The sequence below is a fragment of the Odontesthes bonariensis genome, chromosome 19 (genome assembly GCF_027942865.1).
Source record: "Odontesthes bonariensis isolate fOdoBon6 chromosome 19, fOdoBon6.hap1, whole genome shotgun sequence".
NCBI lineage: Eukaryota > Metazoa > Chordata > Actinopteri > Atheriniformes > Atherinopsidae > Odontesthes > Odontesthes bonariensis.
The window spans coordinates 15,014,347-15,031,214 of record NC_134524.1 but is presented as its reverse complement, the minus strand read 5'-3'; the positions used below and the strand labels follow the sequence as shown (position 1 = coordinate 15,031,214).

Here is a 16,868-nt window from a genome sequence, read left to right as displayed (position 1 = left end):
AATTTCTATTGAAATATAGTCGTGAAGACGACTTCACTCCTCAGATGGTGGGTACACTGATGCAGTGTAAGACGCTAACCTGCTTTAAAGATCAAAATACTGAACCACTATTTAGTCAGCCAAAGTTCACTGCAAGGAGCAGGAATAAGCAAATCCTTTTTTTTTTTGGGTGACTGACAACAAATGTTTAACTGACCTCTCAGTCCTTTAATTTTTCTAGGTTTCAAGATTCCTATCTGTGACCCTTTGCTGATGTCATTGAGATATTCAGCATTTCAGATCAGTTACAGCGAAGTGAGACTCACAAAACAGGACAATATGAAGCATTTATTTAGAGTTGGTCACAGGTGTAATCAAATTGCATTTTGATATTGCTCCCAAGTGATTTAACCAATTGGTTATGGAAGCAGTGTAGGTTATTTTGAATATGAAAGAACATTAATTTATATTGCTAATTGATTACACCTTTGTTCTCTATTTAATTTATTTGCATTTTGTGTTTTTTTTTAAATGTTTGACAGTTTTAAATCATGTGTTTTAAGTGACAAGTTAATGAGCAAGGTTTTGTAGCACAAGGAACCCTCTTTCATGTTATCTAAATTGTTGCTTAGGGTACTTTTTATTTTGCTGTTTACCCATTTTAATAGGATTTGTATGCTTAACAGTTGCATTATATTTAGCCAGTGTAAAGTGGAACACTGCTAGTTCTTTTATTTAGTAAAAATCTACTTGTCAGTTCCCATTTAGTGCCAGTGTGCCAGAAAGCAAAGACATGAAGAACAAAGGAACAAATCTAACATTGTACAGCATGTAATGTTTACCAAGTAAGCCTTCCACCTGTATAAACCAGGCCTTAGACAGTTCCTGCATGACTTAACACGTTTCCATGGCTGAGCATTTTTACCAGGATAAGAATCTATCACCCAGACTCATGGAAACTCTGAAGCCGCCTCAGTAACTCGCAACAAAGGTCAGTTGGTTGCTAATCTGTGCATCACTCTGCACTTCTCTTGAAGTTTGGTGAAAGCTGGGGAGAGGCCAATGTGCTCGAGTTGAGGAAACAATTGAAACATGTTAATCAGAACAGACGAATACTGCTGAAAACATCAGCATCTAGTGGTATGCCACTATGAAGAGGAGATGTGGGAACAGAGGCTGATTATGGATCAGTCTGATTATTTAGTTCAGAAGAACTGTGAAGCTGTAAACATTTTCTTTGCCCTTCATAAAGAAGACTGAAATTCAGTAGGATAAAGTATGAACTATATACATTAGTTATAGAACTATACACCCACAGAGGAGGGAGTTTAGAGATGCCTTCATGCAATCTTAACTAAATTTAAGTCAAACAAAATTAGAGCCGCGTTGAATTTGATTGAATTTCTTCCGCCTTCAATCCACTTCTTCTAGCCTCAGCAGTTTTCTCCTGGGTAACTTAATTATCTTTGCTGACTCAAACAAATTCATACAAGCTGTTGCCATTGTGCTTTGAGAATTTTAGAGCCGAGTTGTGTATCTGGGGCACACATCTGAGACTGAGACCTGAGCACAAAGAAAATCTAGTTTTAGTGTTTTTACTTAACAAAGCAGAACAGTGTCAGGTCCCAATGTGTGTGGTTGATTATAACAAAGGGGAGTGTGTACCTTCTGAGATTATTGTAAGACATGTCAAGGTCCTCTAAGGTCAGCAAGAAGTCGTCAAAAGTTTGGACTGAAACTTTAACCAGCTGGTTGTTGTTGACAATCAGATGTTGCAGGTTGACCAAACCTGCAAGGTCCCTGGGTCCAAGTGTTGTCAAGCGGTTACCTTGAGACAAACATAAAACAAAGATTATACCATCATATTCAACTGATGAAATAGTTTACCAGTTGAATTGTTGTCTGAACATTTTAGATCAGCAGGACAGTGGTTATCCCCCCCAAAAAATGTTGCTGCTCACCATCTAGATGCAAGGAGCGCAAACTCTCCAGGTCAGCGAAGGCCATTGGTCGTATTACATGGATAGTGTTCCTTGACAGAGTCAAATCAACCAATCCAGTCATGTTGACAAAGTCTTTCCCACTCACTTCAGTAATAAAGTTGTCAGCCAGTCGCAGCTCGACTGTGCGCCGGTCAACATGCGGCGGGACGAACAGGAGGCCCTTGTCAGCGCAGAGCGTGCTGAGTGATTCAGAAAGGTTTCGACACACGCAGTGGAAAGGACAGGCCGAGACGACACCCCACGTCTCCCCAGCTCCGATCAGAGAAGGCAGCAGGCAGCATGTGACCAGAGTCAGCCAGTGAAACACCGGGAATGTGACGGAGTCTGGAAGGGTTCTCTTTGTAACCCCTGGGCAGGCGCAGTGGATTAGATGGGATAAGGAGGGCAAAGATGAAATGAGAAGTGGGGGGAGAAGAGAGAAAGAGAGGATGGATGGAGGGAAGAGGGTGGAGCCCTCTGCTCTTTGCTCAGGGCGGAGGTGAGTGTGGGGCAGGTGTGTTTTTCTTTGGGAATTGAGGGGTGGGGGGACAGGCATGGTAGAAGGCCTGGCTATCCACAGACCTAAAGAGAAAAGGAGGACAAAATGAACCAAAATCAGCTTTTAACCTTGGCTACTGATCTGACATTGTATAATAAGAAACATCTGAAGTGTCCATTTGTGTCTGGTTTCCTGTCTTCCACCTACTTTGACTAGGCTTGTTCTGCACACATACATGCTTGTGTGAGTCTCACTCTGCACTAATGCCCACTTGGTTCACCATCCAGTAGCAAAAGAAATCCATATTTAGAAATGATAATACAATACATAATTTATTACTGCAACTCTAACAGATACTTTACCCTCAGAGGCACGCATCTCGAGACCAGCTCATTGCCTAGCAACAACATCCCAGAAGACTGAAAACAGCCAGTCCCCATGGTAACAGTTACCTAGAAACGTCTATGAAGGTTTAGACAAGTGTTATATAGTATGCTTTCGTAAGACTGTGGGTCAAATTGGGTCACAAGCCTTTCCTCCTTGATTCCAATAGACAAGTAAAGCCCAGTGTCGGCCTCAGTAGGGATGGTGCGGTAAACCTAATACAAGGATCCTGTTGTAAGTCTCAGACATGGAGAAATGCCAGTGAACACACAATTAGTAACTATGTGATATGGTATGAAAAATGAGTCACTGCCACTGATTGGCATGCATTACAGTTGTTATAGCAACTGTTACCTAGATACAGGGAGTGTGACGAGGATCGTTGGTAACGGTCATAGTTGTGGTGAAAGATGAGATGGTGAGTCAGACATACGAATGTCTCTGCGATATTTCGAGGTGGGGCTGTTTGGAGCAGGAAGCGTGGCGATTACACACTGACATACAGTAGAGTACCTGAAACCAAATACTTTGAATAACGACCCAGCATAACCATACATCATGCGGACTCTTCAGGTTGACACAAATTGCTACTTAATGGTTTCCATTACACCCTAACTGTGCTCTTTTCTGCGTGAAACTAGAAATGGTTTACCAACTATCTCCTTTGAAGCAGTTTTGATATGAAAAGCAACATTTTATATTCTCCTCCTTTCTCTGCATGCTGTGGTCTGCTCTCGAAATGTGAGCTCTGTATTAGCTGAGGCTACGATGTCCCATTTTTGAACCTTACACTTGAAGCGATTAGGGAGGGGGAAAAAAAACGAAGATAACAACCCTAGCTGCTGAAATGATTTTACGTCTTTATCTCAGGCTCCTAAAAGTTCTTACTTAAAGCAAAGAGGGGGAATGAAATAAGCAGTATCGCAGTTAGATGGGAATAGATTACATAAGGATTACTTTGAGCTCCAATGAATGGTTTCTTTTTTTTAATGTGATGCATTTCCCTATGAAATGCATATTTGGGTAAAACTTTGAACCAATGGAAAGTTGGTTATTAAGGTGGAAAAAATACAGTTTGGTTTGGTGGGATGACCAAAAGTCTTTTCTCTGTATTCCCATTCAGTGGAATGATGGAAGGCAATGATTCAAATATGTGAAAACAAATGCAGTATAACTCGATTTGCTTTTTGCTTCGTGACTCTGTATGACTTCCGAGACCTATGTATCTTTTAAAGAAAAATATGCATACCATCTTACCAAAGGTACCAGTTATTTCCTTATGTCTGGTGCCATCTGTTTATATATATTTTACATACACACACGCCTGCATGCCTGCCTGCCTGCCTGGATCAAAGGCACAAATACTTGTGGTGACAGCCAGTCATCAGGGCAGTTGATAAGTTGATATTGGAAGTCAAAGCCCCCTGTGCATACTAAGAGTCATCCCACTCGACACGTGTGTATAAAGCTCCCATAAGCCCCCCCGATAGCCCCGGATAACAACAACATGGCAGCTATCAGCTAACAGTGCAATAGTATGCGTTCATTCATTCATTCATTCGGCTTAAAATATTGGTGAAATAAAGACAGATAATGCCTTGTTTAGAGGCTGTATTGTCTATGCCCTGTTCTCTCCCGTTATATGGATATATGCGGATCTCGAGTAATATAAATATCTTCCGAAGGACGCCGACTTTCACCAAACTGTTATCAGTGGGTGAGTAGATGGGTGTATTTTATCCAAGAAATAAGGTCCAGGTTTAAAAAAAAAACCTAAAAAAAAACTTCTCCTTTAAGTCCAGCTTACCCAGTACTTCGTTCATGGTCGCTGATCAGACAGCTGACTTTACTTGTTAGTGCTCTCCATCCTCTGTGTCCCTACTCCTTTATTTGTTCTTTGTCATTATTTTCCTTTTTCACGCCATCTTAACTCTGTCTCCGCCCTTCTCTTTCTTACTCTTTCACCCATGAAAAACCCTCCTGCTATATCTTATTTTTCTTTAACTTTTCCTTGAATTTCCACTTTTTTCCTCTTCCTTCTTGTTGAAAACCCTCACAACTTTGTGTTGGAGTCATGTCTACTCACACTCAACTCTTACACTTCTCTCCTCATACTCCTGATTTTTATTTTTTTCTGCCTTCCATCCCTCTACCTGCAGTTCCTGTTTTTCTGTCTTTCCTGTCTCTTCATCCTGGCTTGCCCTCCATCTTAGAACCCATTGTGCCTCTGGCTGCACTGTAAATTTCCAGGTCTCTTTTCTTTATGCCTCATTCACCCTTTCTTTTTTCCTCAGCCTTTTTCTGCCCTTGAGGCAACCTGAGTACGACAATGTTATCAGTCACAAGTCTTCCTCACCATCTTTCCCCCCCTCTTTTCCACCCCTCCATCTTTTTGTCTCTCTGTCGCTTGCTGACTCTGCTGCTGACCTCCATGTCTCCTTGCCTCTCGTGCTCCTTCTTTTAGTCACACATTCTGCATTGATGTGCACGCACCCCCCCACATGCTACCACACGTGAATTTGCTGTGTTCTCCCCAGTAAGTTGCCAGTCTCAAACACATGCTCCTCCCTCATTTTTTTGCCCTCTCTGCCTTCATTTATCTAACTTCCTCATCTATCTTTCCTCCCAATCTGCTGTATCTCTTGATTTTCAGATACAATCATTTTTCTCCCTTACTTCTTCCTCACTCTCCCTCACTTATGCATCTCTCTCCCCTTCATCTCTTGCTTTTCACCTATTAGGGAGGGGATCTCATTTGCAACTGGAGCAGTGCAGTATTGAAGCTTTCTTATGCGCTCTCACAGAAAGTTGGATGTAACCGATCCCTTCACTTGCTGATCGATCTGACCCAGAGAGATAGATTGCAGTCTGTCCAATTCATTTTAACTCACCCTTTTGCTCTTTCTTTTAGTCTCGCCCTTCATGATCTCCTCCCTCATTGTCTCCTTTTAGTTTCTCCTCACAATGGCTATCATACAAGTAAATGATTTTCATAAGGAGTATTTGTTAGGAGTGTCACTTTGCATAGCAAGGCTTCCTTTTTTCCACAGTTTCAGGGAAACAAATTGCGACTGTAATTTGGCATTTCATTACTGCCTCCAATTGAAAAATTTGATCTTTTTTTTCTTTTATACTTCCTTTGTTTCTTAATTAATGTAAAGTGTGTGGTAAAGTTGGGGCATGTAACAGTGGCAGGTGTAATACTAGACATCAGCAAAACCCAGTCCAGCATCGGCATGTATTAAATTGGTATCCAACATGCTGAGCTAAACTTTCTTTACAATATCTTGTATTTATTTTGAATTTCATGTGATATTTTATGCCTGTACACGTAATCAGAATTCAATTTAAATCACTTTGATTAAGATTTTTCTCCTACATTGTAGTAAAAACATGAACTTTGACTTTTCCATTAAAATATTAGCTTGTAAATTGTTATCAGAATCTAAAGATTACCCATCCCAAAATTCAAAAGGGCATGTGGTTGGCACTTGTGATAAAAAGCTTGATTAATTGAACAACACTTTTTTTAGAACCAGTCCCTGTATCCTACTCTCATCAGTTTCTTACACAGCTATCCAATTGCATATAAATTGACTACATCACTGCCTCATTACTTCTGCAAATCTTCCGTTATTATTTTCAGTTTTTAAGCTCATATAAAACTGCATCACTAGCGGAAGATGCTTTTGGCTACAGTCATACTCATCTCCAATGCTCTTGGGTGTCGTGTAAAAGTTTTAAAACTCTTAATTTTATCTTTCTTTACCTTATCTTTCCCTGCCTCTGTGCTCTGTTCAATGTGCTGATGCAACACTAGAATTTCCCCCTCAAGATCAATAGATTCTCATCTTACCGACTGTACTGATACAGCATAAAGGTGCAATACTGTGTGTGCGTCCACCATAACTACAACTGGCTGGTGCAGTATCTACATTCACTTTGTATAGTAAGGATTGACTAACTACCTTGCTTGTCTAGCATGCATTTGTCTTCCAGTTTTTCTTCACAAATGCACCAGCTAGCAGTATTTTGCTCAAACCTACTTCCCGTATCGAAGAGAAAAAAAGGAGGCAGTATATAAGATGATTAAGAGACAAACGATTAGAGAACTGAAGTTTAAAGAAAATCAAATTTAGTGATTTTAAAAAAGCTGATTTCTGCAGGAAAGGATGTGTTTATGTTGCTAGGTGTTAGTGTTACGAGCTCCCTGGCATGTGAACTGTGTCTGCATCCACAGCTTTGAGTTTACCTCTTCTATTTTGGGGTATTCCTCTCGACTCTATCCTGCTAAACCTTTAACCCTCTAGAGAGCAAGAAACAGACGGGTGGAGAGAGCAGAAAGGCTGCATAAAGTGAGAGTTAGAACATGAGCTGAAAGCTTTGTTGGAAAAACTGCTCTGTAGTTACCCCATTTTCCAAAAGTTTGTTTTAAAACCCACAAAAGCCCCAGGAGGGTGCATATTCATTTTGTGAGGCCAAACACCGCCCAATATGTAGCTGCTTAAAGGCTTGAAAATGATGGATTTCCATTAAGGGTTTTTCAGGGAATACTATTAAACCCATTCAAGACCCTTACAATTAAGATGAGCCCCAGGCATGACCCTAAAGGCTCCGTCGGGACGTTCTCTCATATTTCACGTTAAAGACCTTTTGCACTTAAAGGTTTAATTTCTGTTTCTCAGTTTTTACTTCTCTGGGGATCAGAGACATTAGAAGACACTCCAAAACGCCAGGAATAATTAATGTTTATAAACAATATGCATGTATATTTGCATACATATGTGCAGCTCTGCACATTGGCTTGTTTGTTTGTGCATCCACTCTTTCACCCACAAAATGCCATTAGCTTATAATCGACTTAAATCGACTTAGGGAATGTTGCAGTGTTTATAAACAAGGGGATTTGTATTGGCTCTCAAAAGCTACTTATCACAAGCACAGTAATCCACACATCTGATTGAGCTGCGAACTGATGCACCACAAGACTTCACTCCCAAAAACAAAAATTACAAACACCGTCACTGAAGAGGTCTATGTTTGACTAAAAGTTGTGGCAACCTGAGGGTAGACTTCACGTTACTTGATCAATAACGCATATAGCAGAGGTGTCCAGCTCAGCTGCATTGTTTAATCTTAGTAAACATGAAGTCTTCTGTCACAGATGCAGAAGTCAAATATTTAAACTGCTTTTCACACACTCAGTTTCTGTCAATTGCACTAAGTCTATCCAGAATGCGCTCTTACTCATAATCCAGGCTCTTCATATTAGGTGAGCACTCGCATACTGAAACAACCAGGAGCATACCAAAACAGTCTTCCCACACAGTCATAATTATAGGGAGGCCGACACATAGACACACACAAATTCTCTCTCTAGGCAAGAAACAAAAGAACGCCCACATAGCCTCTTCTTGCAGCTGTCGTGTGTACTGTAAGCCCACTCATCCTTTTGATACTATGGCTCCTCTGTCATATTGTCCTTTATAATAGTCAGCCAGAGTGCAGAGAGAGCACAGGAAGAGGGGTAAAAATTGGATCTGGAAACATACCACAAATGCAAGGGGGTGGGGGGGCAACAAAAATGGTAGAGGAATGCATAAGATGGAGGAGGACAGAGTGTAAGATTAGAGGACGATGAAACCATTAGTGTAAAGAGCTGAAGAAGAGTGAAACAGAAGGACTAAAGAGTGGGATGGAAGGAAAGAAGGATGAAGAGTCGGCGTGTGTGAATGTGTGTCGTTAAGCGGATGGGCAGAGAAATATGTAAAGGCGATAAACGGATGAAGGCCGCCATCCATCACTGTCGGGGAGGGATGGGGGAGGGAAGACTGGATTTGATTAGGGAAAGGGAAAGATGTCAAAAAGGACTTTGTAAGGCGTCGTCATGATGGTTGAAGAAGCAGGGAGACGACAGAAGTATGCTTGGTTGCAGGATGGGAAGAAAAGGTGATAAGTTAAACAGTGGGAGGACGAAAGAGTTTTCTGTTTGGCGTGACAATGAAAGCTTGGGTAGGTAGAATTGTGGAAAAGGTAGAATTAATAACCAGTGTCTCCATTCTGTTCACCCTTCTGTGCTTCCTGTACCGAGCCCCTCCCACCGGACCAGCAAGGCCACATGTATGTGCTTCAAACACTAAAAAATAGGTCATTGTTGACAGGAGTTGAAGCCCACTCCCCGGGGTGAGGAGTCTCTGTTTAACCCATTCATTCACCACTCCCTATTATTTACAGGGACTTTGTTTCTCCTCTTCTACATCACTTTAACTACTCTGAGAAACCTCTTACTGGCCTTACTCAGTGTCGGGAATCTGAGTTTAGAAAGCCTGAATGCAGAGCCACTCTAATTACAAAGTGCTTTAAGTTTATTCATGAATCATTACTTAAGGATGTAAAAATATTGTGTGGAAGATTGGAGGTGTTCGACACATAATTTACATTAGAATAAGCTTAATTTCTCAGTTAACATTTTGTGTTTAATTAAAAGGGATATAGAAGCATTTGTGTGTATTGCCCATCTGTTATGGGTTGTAATGGAGATGACGTAAATTACACATTGGTCTAGTGTACATTGATACCAATATATATGCAGTAAGGAAATAAAGTTTTGACAATTTATCTGTCTTGCTCTGTCTTGTTCAGTCACATAACTTAATTATGAAGCCAATTTTACAGATCAATAATGAAAAGATGTTATTGTGCACCTGGGCCCAAAGTTGACTCATTTGTGTGGAAAAAAAAAAAAAGAAAAAAAAAAAGGATGGTTTCTTGGATGAATTTTGCACCCTTGGTAACAATAATTCTTTTATCAAGCTTTATGCTTTTATATACTGTATTTAATCGGCAATCCTCGCTTTTTTCATCATTCCTGAGGCATTGCAAAAAATAAAGAAGAGGACACAAGCAGAAATGTTTTCTCTGCTTCATTTCTAAACTTCCTGCACAACAGTAATGTTGATGGCATACACACACACTTTTGGGGCATAACATTGAGACATTTACATAGTTTATAGTAGTAGACATAGCAAATAAATTGTCCTTTCCTTCAAAAGTAAATCAAAGTGAAACTAATGTTAGACTGAAACTGGGAAAAGTGTTTACAATTCTAGCAGGCAAGTATTGCCTTACAAAGTGGGGAAGAAACATCTGTCTATTAATGGATATTGTTCCGAAGAAATGTCGTTATGCAAAGGTTGCTGTCTGGCTGCTTTGGGTCTGTTTGTAGTGAGAAATGTAATATTACTATACAAGACAATTTAGTATTACTTTTGACAATTGCGGCACATTGTGGAAAAATGTATTAAAACTTCTAAAGTCGGTCACCAAGGGCTTTTTATATAGCTCCTTTCCACTCTGTACAGTCATCTGTTTTCCTCAACCATATAGCAAAGGGTCATTGATGGAAAAAGTTTGCAGAACGCTTCAAGGTAAATGGAAGGAGTGAAAAAAGGTGAAATGGGAAATCTGAGAAGTGAGTTCTCTTAAAAATAAATAGACTGCAGTCTCCTCACAGCAGAAATCCTCAATAAAACGTTTTTTTTTTTTGTTTGTTTTTTTTTAAATCCTCTCAGCTAATTCCTCCCAAACCTCTGTGTTGTATTTGCATGGTGAAAAAACGAGCATCTGTTTAAATGCATTTGTATGCAAGAAACTCTCTCACTAAATCCTGTTGGAATCCATCCTATTTGGAAGATTTTGATAATTGTTTCTATTCGTCCAACACTGCACAGTCAGGTTTTTAAAATGGTTTTGTCTCTTTTCTTACCACTTCCAATTCTGCATCACTTTAGGACTTAAAAGGCTCAGAAAGGCCTATTTCTTTTTTCTTCTGGCGCATATTTTACAGCTCCTGCAAGAAGACTGTGAAAACTTTGGTTTCGCTGATTTTATTCAGCTCTCTGAAAATATCGTTTGCTTTTTAGGTGGAGAAAATTTGAAGACATGAGCGTTTCATCAGCAGGATTGTAGCAGTGTAGAGTGCTTTTGGCTGCAGCACTTTATCTAAAGTGAAGTTCCGAAACGTGTCTATTATCTTTGCACATGGCAACACTTGAGAGAAAGCAAATCGCTTTGCTTGTTCACTGCTCTCTGTTTGGACTAAAACATATTGGTGGAGGCTTTGAAGTATGGCTTCTTTCAAGGCTTTGCATAGATAAGCAACCCAGTTTTTAATAAAATGGAATGCCATGTTAAGTGTGAAGTTTGAAAGTTGAACGTCACCTGGGATTCTTTCATAGCATGCCTGTTTTGGAGACCATACATGCTTGTTCTCCGTTTGTGTGAAATGCTAGAATGAAAGAAGAGTCAGAAACCAGGAGGCAGAGTAAACCCTCTGCTCTGATTTGCCACAAACGATGAATCGGTGAACCATGGATATGCTGCACAAAAAAAATCTCAAAGGGCGTACCATAGTAATAAGGCCTTGCTCTCATCCCCCTTATGGGTTGAGTGGAATTAGGTGTTATAAATGTGAGAACAAACGTTTCTACAACAGTTTAACCACGACCCATCCAAATAATCCACGGTTGTTGGCCGTCAAAACACTTTCTACCTTTCTTATCAAGATACTGTCGCTCTGAACGTTTTTCCACCCAGTTCTCTAACAGTGTTATTAACATTATAAACACCTTTTATGAGGATGGCGTCTAATATCCCGCTCTTTGCAGAAGTGTTGTAAAAAAGTTTCCTCTCCATGGAAAGCCTGCACAGTTGAACAGCTCAGGGATTCCATTTTCCGGGAGGTAAATTGAATTGGCAGCTGCGGTGACAGTGATTTTCTATGGCACTTTCAGTGGCACAAAGGGACAGGGAGGGGTCTATGTTTTGAATATTTTGAAGCGCTTCCATTATCTAAACTGAATCTATTTGATGTGTGCCAGCACAGGCTTGTGTTGCACTTTCTTGTTTCTTCCTTTTGTAAAGTTTCAGTGTCACTCCGACAAAGCATTAAATGCTTTGAGCATGTTTTTGTTAGCGGTGACAGTTTCCCTCTGTGCATCTGTAGCAGTCTTACAGATGGATGCAGCTGAAGTCACGATTGTTGAGAGAACGGCAGACATTATTGCAAACATCTCTGTCACACTGCTGCACCTGAAATGCTAATTTCTTATTGGCTGATAGCTGTCACATTGCTACAGAGCGGCAGCTCAGTACTGTTCTGCTTTGATTCTTCCTCACTCCAGATGGCAGTGGATAGTTGCATCTGATTAAATTGCACAGTGGTTTAAGATGAAAGCCAATAAAAGCCTGTAATTAATAGCTGACAGTCTTTGTTCTTGTCACATGCTCAAATTTGAATGCAGATTGTATTATTATTGGAATGTGAGGAGAAAAAAATCATCTGGGTATTTGCATTGATTACCGTCCTTTTATATACATGCAAGCCTTTCATTTCTTTCAAGATTAACCCTTTATTAAATTACATGGGCAACATAATGAATGCAGTCGGGTAGAGATGGACCAAAGGGGCTCATATTTATCATTGCATATCCATAATTTTGTGTGGCCAACAACGGGGAGCGTGAAACGGGCACCTTCAATCAACATTGAAGCAATGGAGGCTGAGATATCTTGACTTGAGTTTCATTGTTACCACTCAGTCTTTTTAAATTTCTGGAAAGTTCTCTCCAGAGTTCCACTATTATTGGTCTGTCCAGTAAATTATACATCATGTAACAAGTTGGTGGAAGGCTATCTCAAAATTGCCGTCAATAAACCCCTCTTTCCCAGCGCTTTCCGTGAAAATGAATCATACTTCTGTAAATCTATAGGTTTTTACAGAAGAACGTTCACTGCTGCACACAAATAGTCTGACTCACTGGATGTTAATTCTTGCGATACGCCTGTCAATGGGCTGTTTAGAGTGGCATACTCCTCCCTTGAAGTATCTGCGAGTTATTGTCTGGAAATCCACTTCACTGCGGGAAACGTCAAACTCCAAAACCCCAGCCCACGTACTGAAAGTGGTGAGCTTTCTCAAGATTTGAATTGTGCATTAAAGCTGCCAACGGCAACTTTTTTTTTTGTCATATTAGCTTGAACTGTCATGGGATTCTGGAAGTAGAATATTGAATAGGCTGTTTAGGAAAAATCCCGAATTCTGTAGCTCCCTCTAAAGCCTGTAATCGTGCTTGCAAAAACCGAGCGCTCCCGGCTGTTTTTAACCAATCACGTTAGGGTGGAGGAATCCTACCTGTCAATCACAGCTTGTGCACACGCTGCTGAGCGTGAGTCTGCCCCAGCTTGTGTGCGCGTACACTGGTGTGAACTCACGTGCACAACCTCGTCCACAGAGGGGGAGGAGTTTGGGGTGCAGTTTGGAGCTTGGTAGAGGTTGGGGGAGGGACCTGAAAGTTGTATTAGTTTGAATTTTCCCACTTTAGACTTGCAATTTTGAAAACCTGCCGACTGCAGCTTTAAGGCAGACCCGTTTGTTCTTTTGATTAATAAATCCACAAAGACTGTTTACAACATTTGTTGTCAAACAAAACTGTTCTTGCAAGCTCATCCTTCAGCTCTGTTGGCCTGAAGGTTCAGCCAAGTATTGCACTTCATCTTTGGCTTGTTGCTGGCTAAGACAGCCAATGTTTTCGAGAGCCACAGACACACAACAGAGCATCGTCCGACAGAATGCCTGTGCAACTATACTGTTTTCCAGCAGCAACACACCACTGTGGAGATGCAAGACTAGAAATGGAGACATTGAGGACATTTTGAGTCTTTCCTGTTTTCTGCATCAGCTGGTTTCAATTTGCCTGTTACAGCAAATTAATGCTGCTTAAAGTTTGCCAGTGACGTGCAGCAGCCTAACTAAACGCGCTGAGTTTAGGCATCCATTGTTCAGGTATGTATTTGGGCTCACAGATACTCAGGCTTTAGTTTGTAATGACTTCTTCGAACAATTTTGCATATATAACAAGCCCTTTGATGTGGGTTATGCTTGCATCCACAAATCTCTTTGTAGGATGTCGGCAAAGACAAGTGTTGCGAATTAACTGATCTGTCACTCAACCTAAAGATGAGCTTGTGCTTTTCTGCCCCTTTCTTCTTCCTCCTTTCATGCCAGCAGTTTCTTATTTCCTTCCTTTATCCTCCTACACATCATTCAAACTCATCCATTTGGACTTTAAATGGGAGAAAAGGATTTTCTTGTTATTTCTCTAATTTCTTTGAGCAGTCTTCAATCTTTTTTTTTTCCACTCGTTCAATCATAGCAGTTTTTGCTGCAAGCTTGCCATATTTTCAGTGGGTGATTGTGTGCGCCCACTTCTGTGCACCTGTAAATGTTTACATAGCTGATGCTACTGGAAAAAAAAAAAAAAGCAAATCAACAACAAACACAGGTCGAGAGAAAACACACCAGCACCCAGCCTCTGAGCTGTCAACATTTTCCGCCCAATCAGAAACCCCTGCAGCGCCAATTATATGGACCCTGATTGGCTGACACAACTGGAAACAGCTTGACTGTGTATATGTTTGTATATGCAAGTGGCAGTTTGATGATTCAGCAGGGTTCCCAGCTTTCTAAGGGGAAATCATGAGTAATAGAACAATTACCCAATCAGCCCTCTGCATCAAGCACAGTAGGTCAATGACATACCAACCAGGCCTCTGCATCACAGTGACAGATGCATTGATTCATGCCGGCAGACAAACATACACACACATCTTCATTGTTTTTTTGTTTTTTTTGTTTGGTTGTTTAATTTGATTTTCAGTATTGCCCTTGTATTCACCAGTTTAACTCTTCAATCGTGATGAAACAAAGACAGAATGTCGTTGAGAGCTGGAAGAGGTGCAAACATCCATTTAGAAAACAAATCCCTGTTGGAAAAAAAATCTGAATCATTCCTTAGTTGAAGCCTGTTTGGAATCGTGTGTATTTAATCGGAAGTCACTCTCTGGCAATGAATTACAACTTGGACTGTAACTCAACACAGAGCTTTTTTTTTTTTCCTTCAATGTGTGACATTAATAGAGGGCAATACAACGCTGCACTGCAATGAGCCTGCAGAAGTTACTGGTTTCCCTTGGGTCTGTTGATTTCTGTGTCTCGTATTTAAATGCTTAGCAGTGCTGATATTGGCAGAAACACTGAGAGGATCTGATTGTAAGTGTTGCAGACGAAGTACAAGCTTGTTTCTTCTCACAGTCTTCCCCCCCCCCCCCCCCCCCCACCACGCTGTATCCTGCACTGTGATTCACTTGAGCATCTTCATCCTACTAGCCTGGGAATTCCCATGCTGCTCATTCTCACTGCAAAGTCAGCCTGGAAACCACCGCCCTTATTTTTGCCAGAGTTTGGGAACCAATCACAGAACGGGGGGGGGGGGGCAGCAAGACGATGACGACATCCATGCGCTACACCGAAGCTTGTAGAGTGTTAATCCAACATGACAGCGGACACAACGTTACCGTTCGATGCAGCCTTAGAAAGTGTTTTGGAGTAGATTCACCCTAGGGTCATTTGAACCGTGACATCCAGCCAAGTAGCCCACCCGAAGTTTTTCCGATATTGGCTGAACATCAGCTGAGTTACTGAGTTATCCCGAATAGCTTAGTACAAGCGCTGACAGACCCTGGCAGTATCTCCAAAATTACCACACTAAAATCACATGTCATGACACCAAACTTCTACAGTAGTACAAATATGGTCTGTACTCACAAAACGATGCATTTGGAAGTTTGTACATAGTCCAGGAGTTTATTATTATCATCAACACAAGCCTGATAGCTTTTCTGCTGCTAAAGCTTCGTTGACGTCACTTCTGGGAGCTGGGAGCTTCAAAGTAAGATGAGGGTTGATCTGCTACTGTAGACAACAAAGCAAGGCTGCTCAATTTCTCCATTATCAAAATAAATTCACAACTCTACAACATAAAAATTCATGTAGAATATAGCATATAGGCCTACTTTGTTGTTAATTTAAGTAGCTTAGAGCGCAAGTTTACTTTTATTTTCCATTTTTTTCTTCTTCCTCGTCGAATTTCTGTCATCTGGTATAAGAGATACAATTGGCTATGAATCGCGCGCAAAGCAGCATGGGAAGAACCTGACGTCATTTGATAGACATTCGTAGCGCCCAATAAACGGCTCTAGGCATTCGTAAACCACGCCTCAAATACGAAAAAATGCACACCTAGTTCCCAGACCACCATCTCATCGAGATCAGTGGACGCGTCAGCCAGGCTATCATCCTACTACATCTGTTGACAATATGCAGGCAAACATATCTGCTTTTGTAGACAAAGTGCAGGATTGGAGCTCAAAATGCTTTCAATTTTACCTCCTTTGTACCCTAAAATCAATAAATAACGAAGTGATGATGCCAATAAAATATCAGTTGGCGGACCCGACAGATTTAAGGGCACTTTTGATTTGTCTGGGTGTGGTACTGTGCTGAAACCATCTACACACATTTATCAAGCAAGAATGCCATACAGCTTGGACTCAAGGGATTTATTGGGGTATATTTCAGCCTTTTTCTTCCTTTTTTAACAGACTGAACAATCGATAAAGAACTTTGAATGGAGTTATTACATCTTACATTTTATGCTTGTTGGACAAAACTTCTGATGGGATTGAACACATCAAAGTTGATTATAAACTTAGATAAATGTAAGGGTAACTTGTTAGCAATTCTCAGTTTTTATTGCTGAATCAGAATATTGAAATGTAGTTTAATAGATTCTGATCAGCATTACAAAGAGCAGCGTCTTACCTAGCATGAGCTCATTTCCAGGCATTCATGAACTTGGAGATACCTCAGCTGTGATCTTTGTGTTTTCTTTTATTTCTTCTCTGATCTTTCCTTTCGTATCATTCTTTCTTTGTGCAGTGCCCTGTATTTCTCTCACTTTCACTTAGTTTTCCCCCATTTCTCCTCACCCCCTTGCATCTCCTTTCCCCCAAACCAACCATTCGTCTGTCTCCAGTGGTTGCCGTGGTTACAGTTTGTTCTGCTCATCAAGCTCCCGCTGTGCCTAAACAGTCTGTCAACAGTTTAATTACTTATCCTTTCATCC

General features: G+C 40.8%; 2 protein-coding genes across 7 annotated transcripts in view; one reads left to right on the top strand and one right to left on the bottom strand.

The window, feature by feature from the left end:
- Positions 1 to 16,868, top strand: part of pcxb (pyruvate carboxylase b) — a 305,729-nt gene that overhangs the window by 200,587 nt on the left and 88,274 nt on the right. The gene's annotated exons all lie outside the window — the stretch shown is intronic.
- The window catches only part of LOC142368425 (leucine-rich repeat and fibronectin type-III domain-containing protein 4), a 38,255-nt gene that overhangs the window by 16,048 nt on the left and 5,339 nt on the right, over positions 1 to 16,868 (bottom strand). For all 6 annotated transcript variants that reach the window (XM_075450580.1, XM_075450582.1, XM_075450584.1 and 3 more), the window contains 2 exons: positions 1,941 to 2,543; positions 1,645 to 1,807 (listed from right to left, as the gene is read on the bottom strand). In XM_075450580.1, the coding sequence (XP_075306695.1) occupies positions 1,645 to 1,807; positions 1,941 to 2,517 (740 nt within the window). In that variant the 5' untranslated portion in view covers positions 2,518 to 2,543. The remainder of the gene's footprint in view (positions 1 to 1,644; positions 1,808 to 1,940; positions 2,544 to 16,868) is intronic.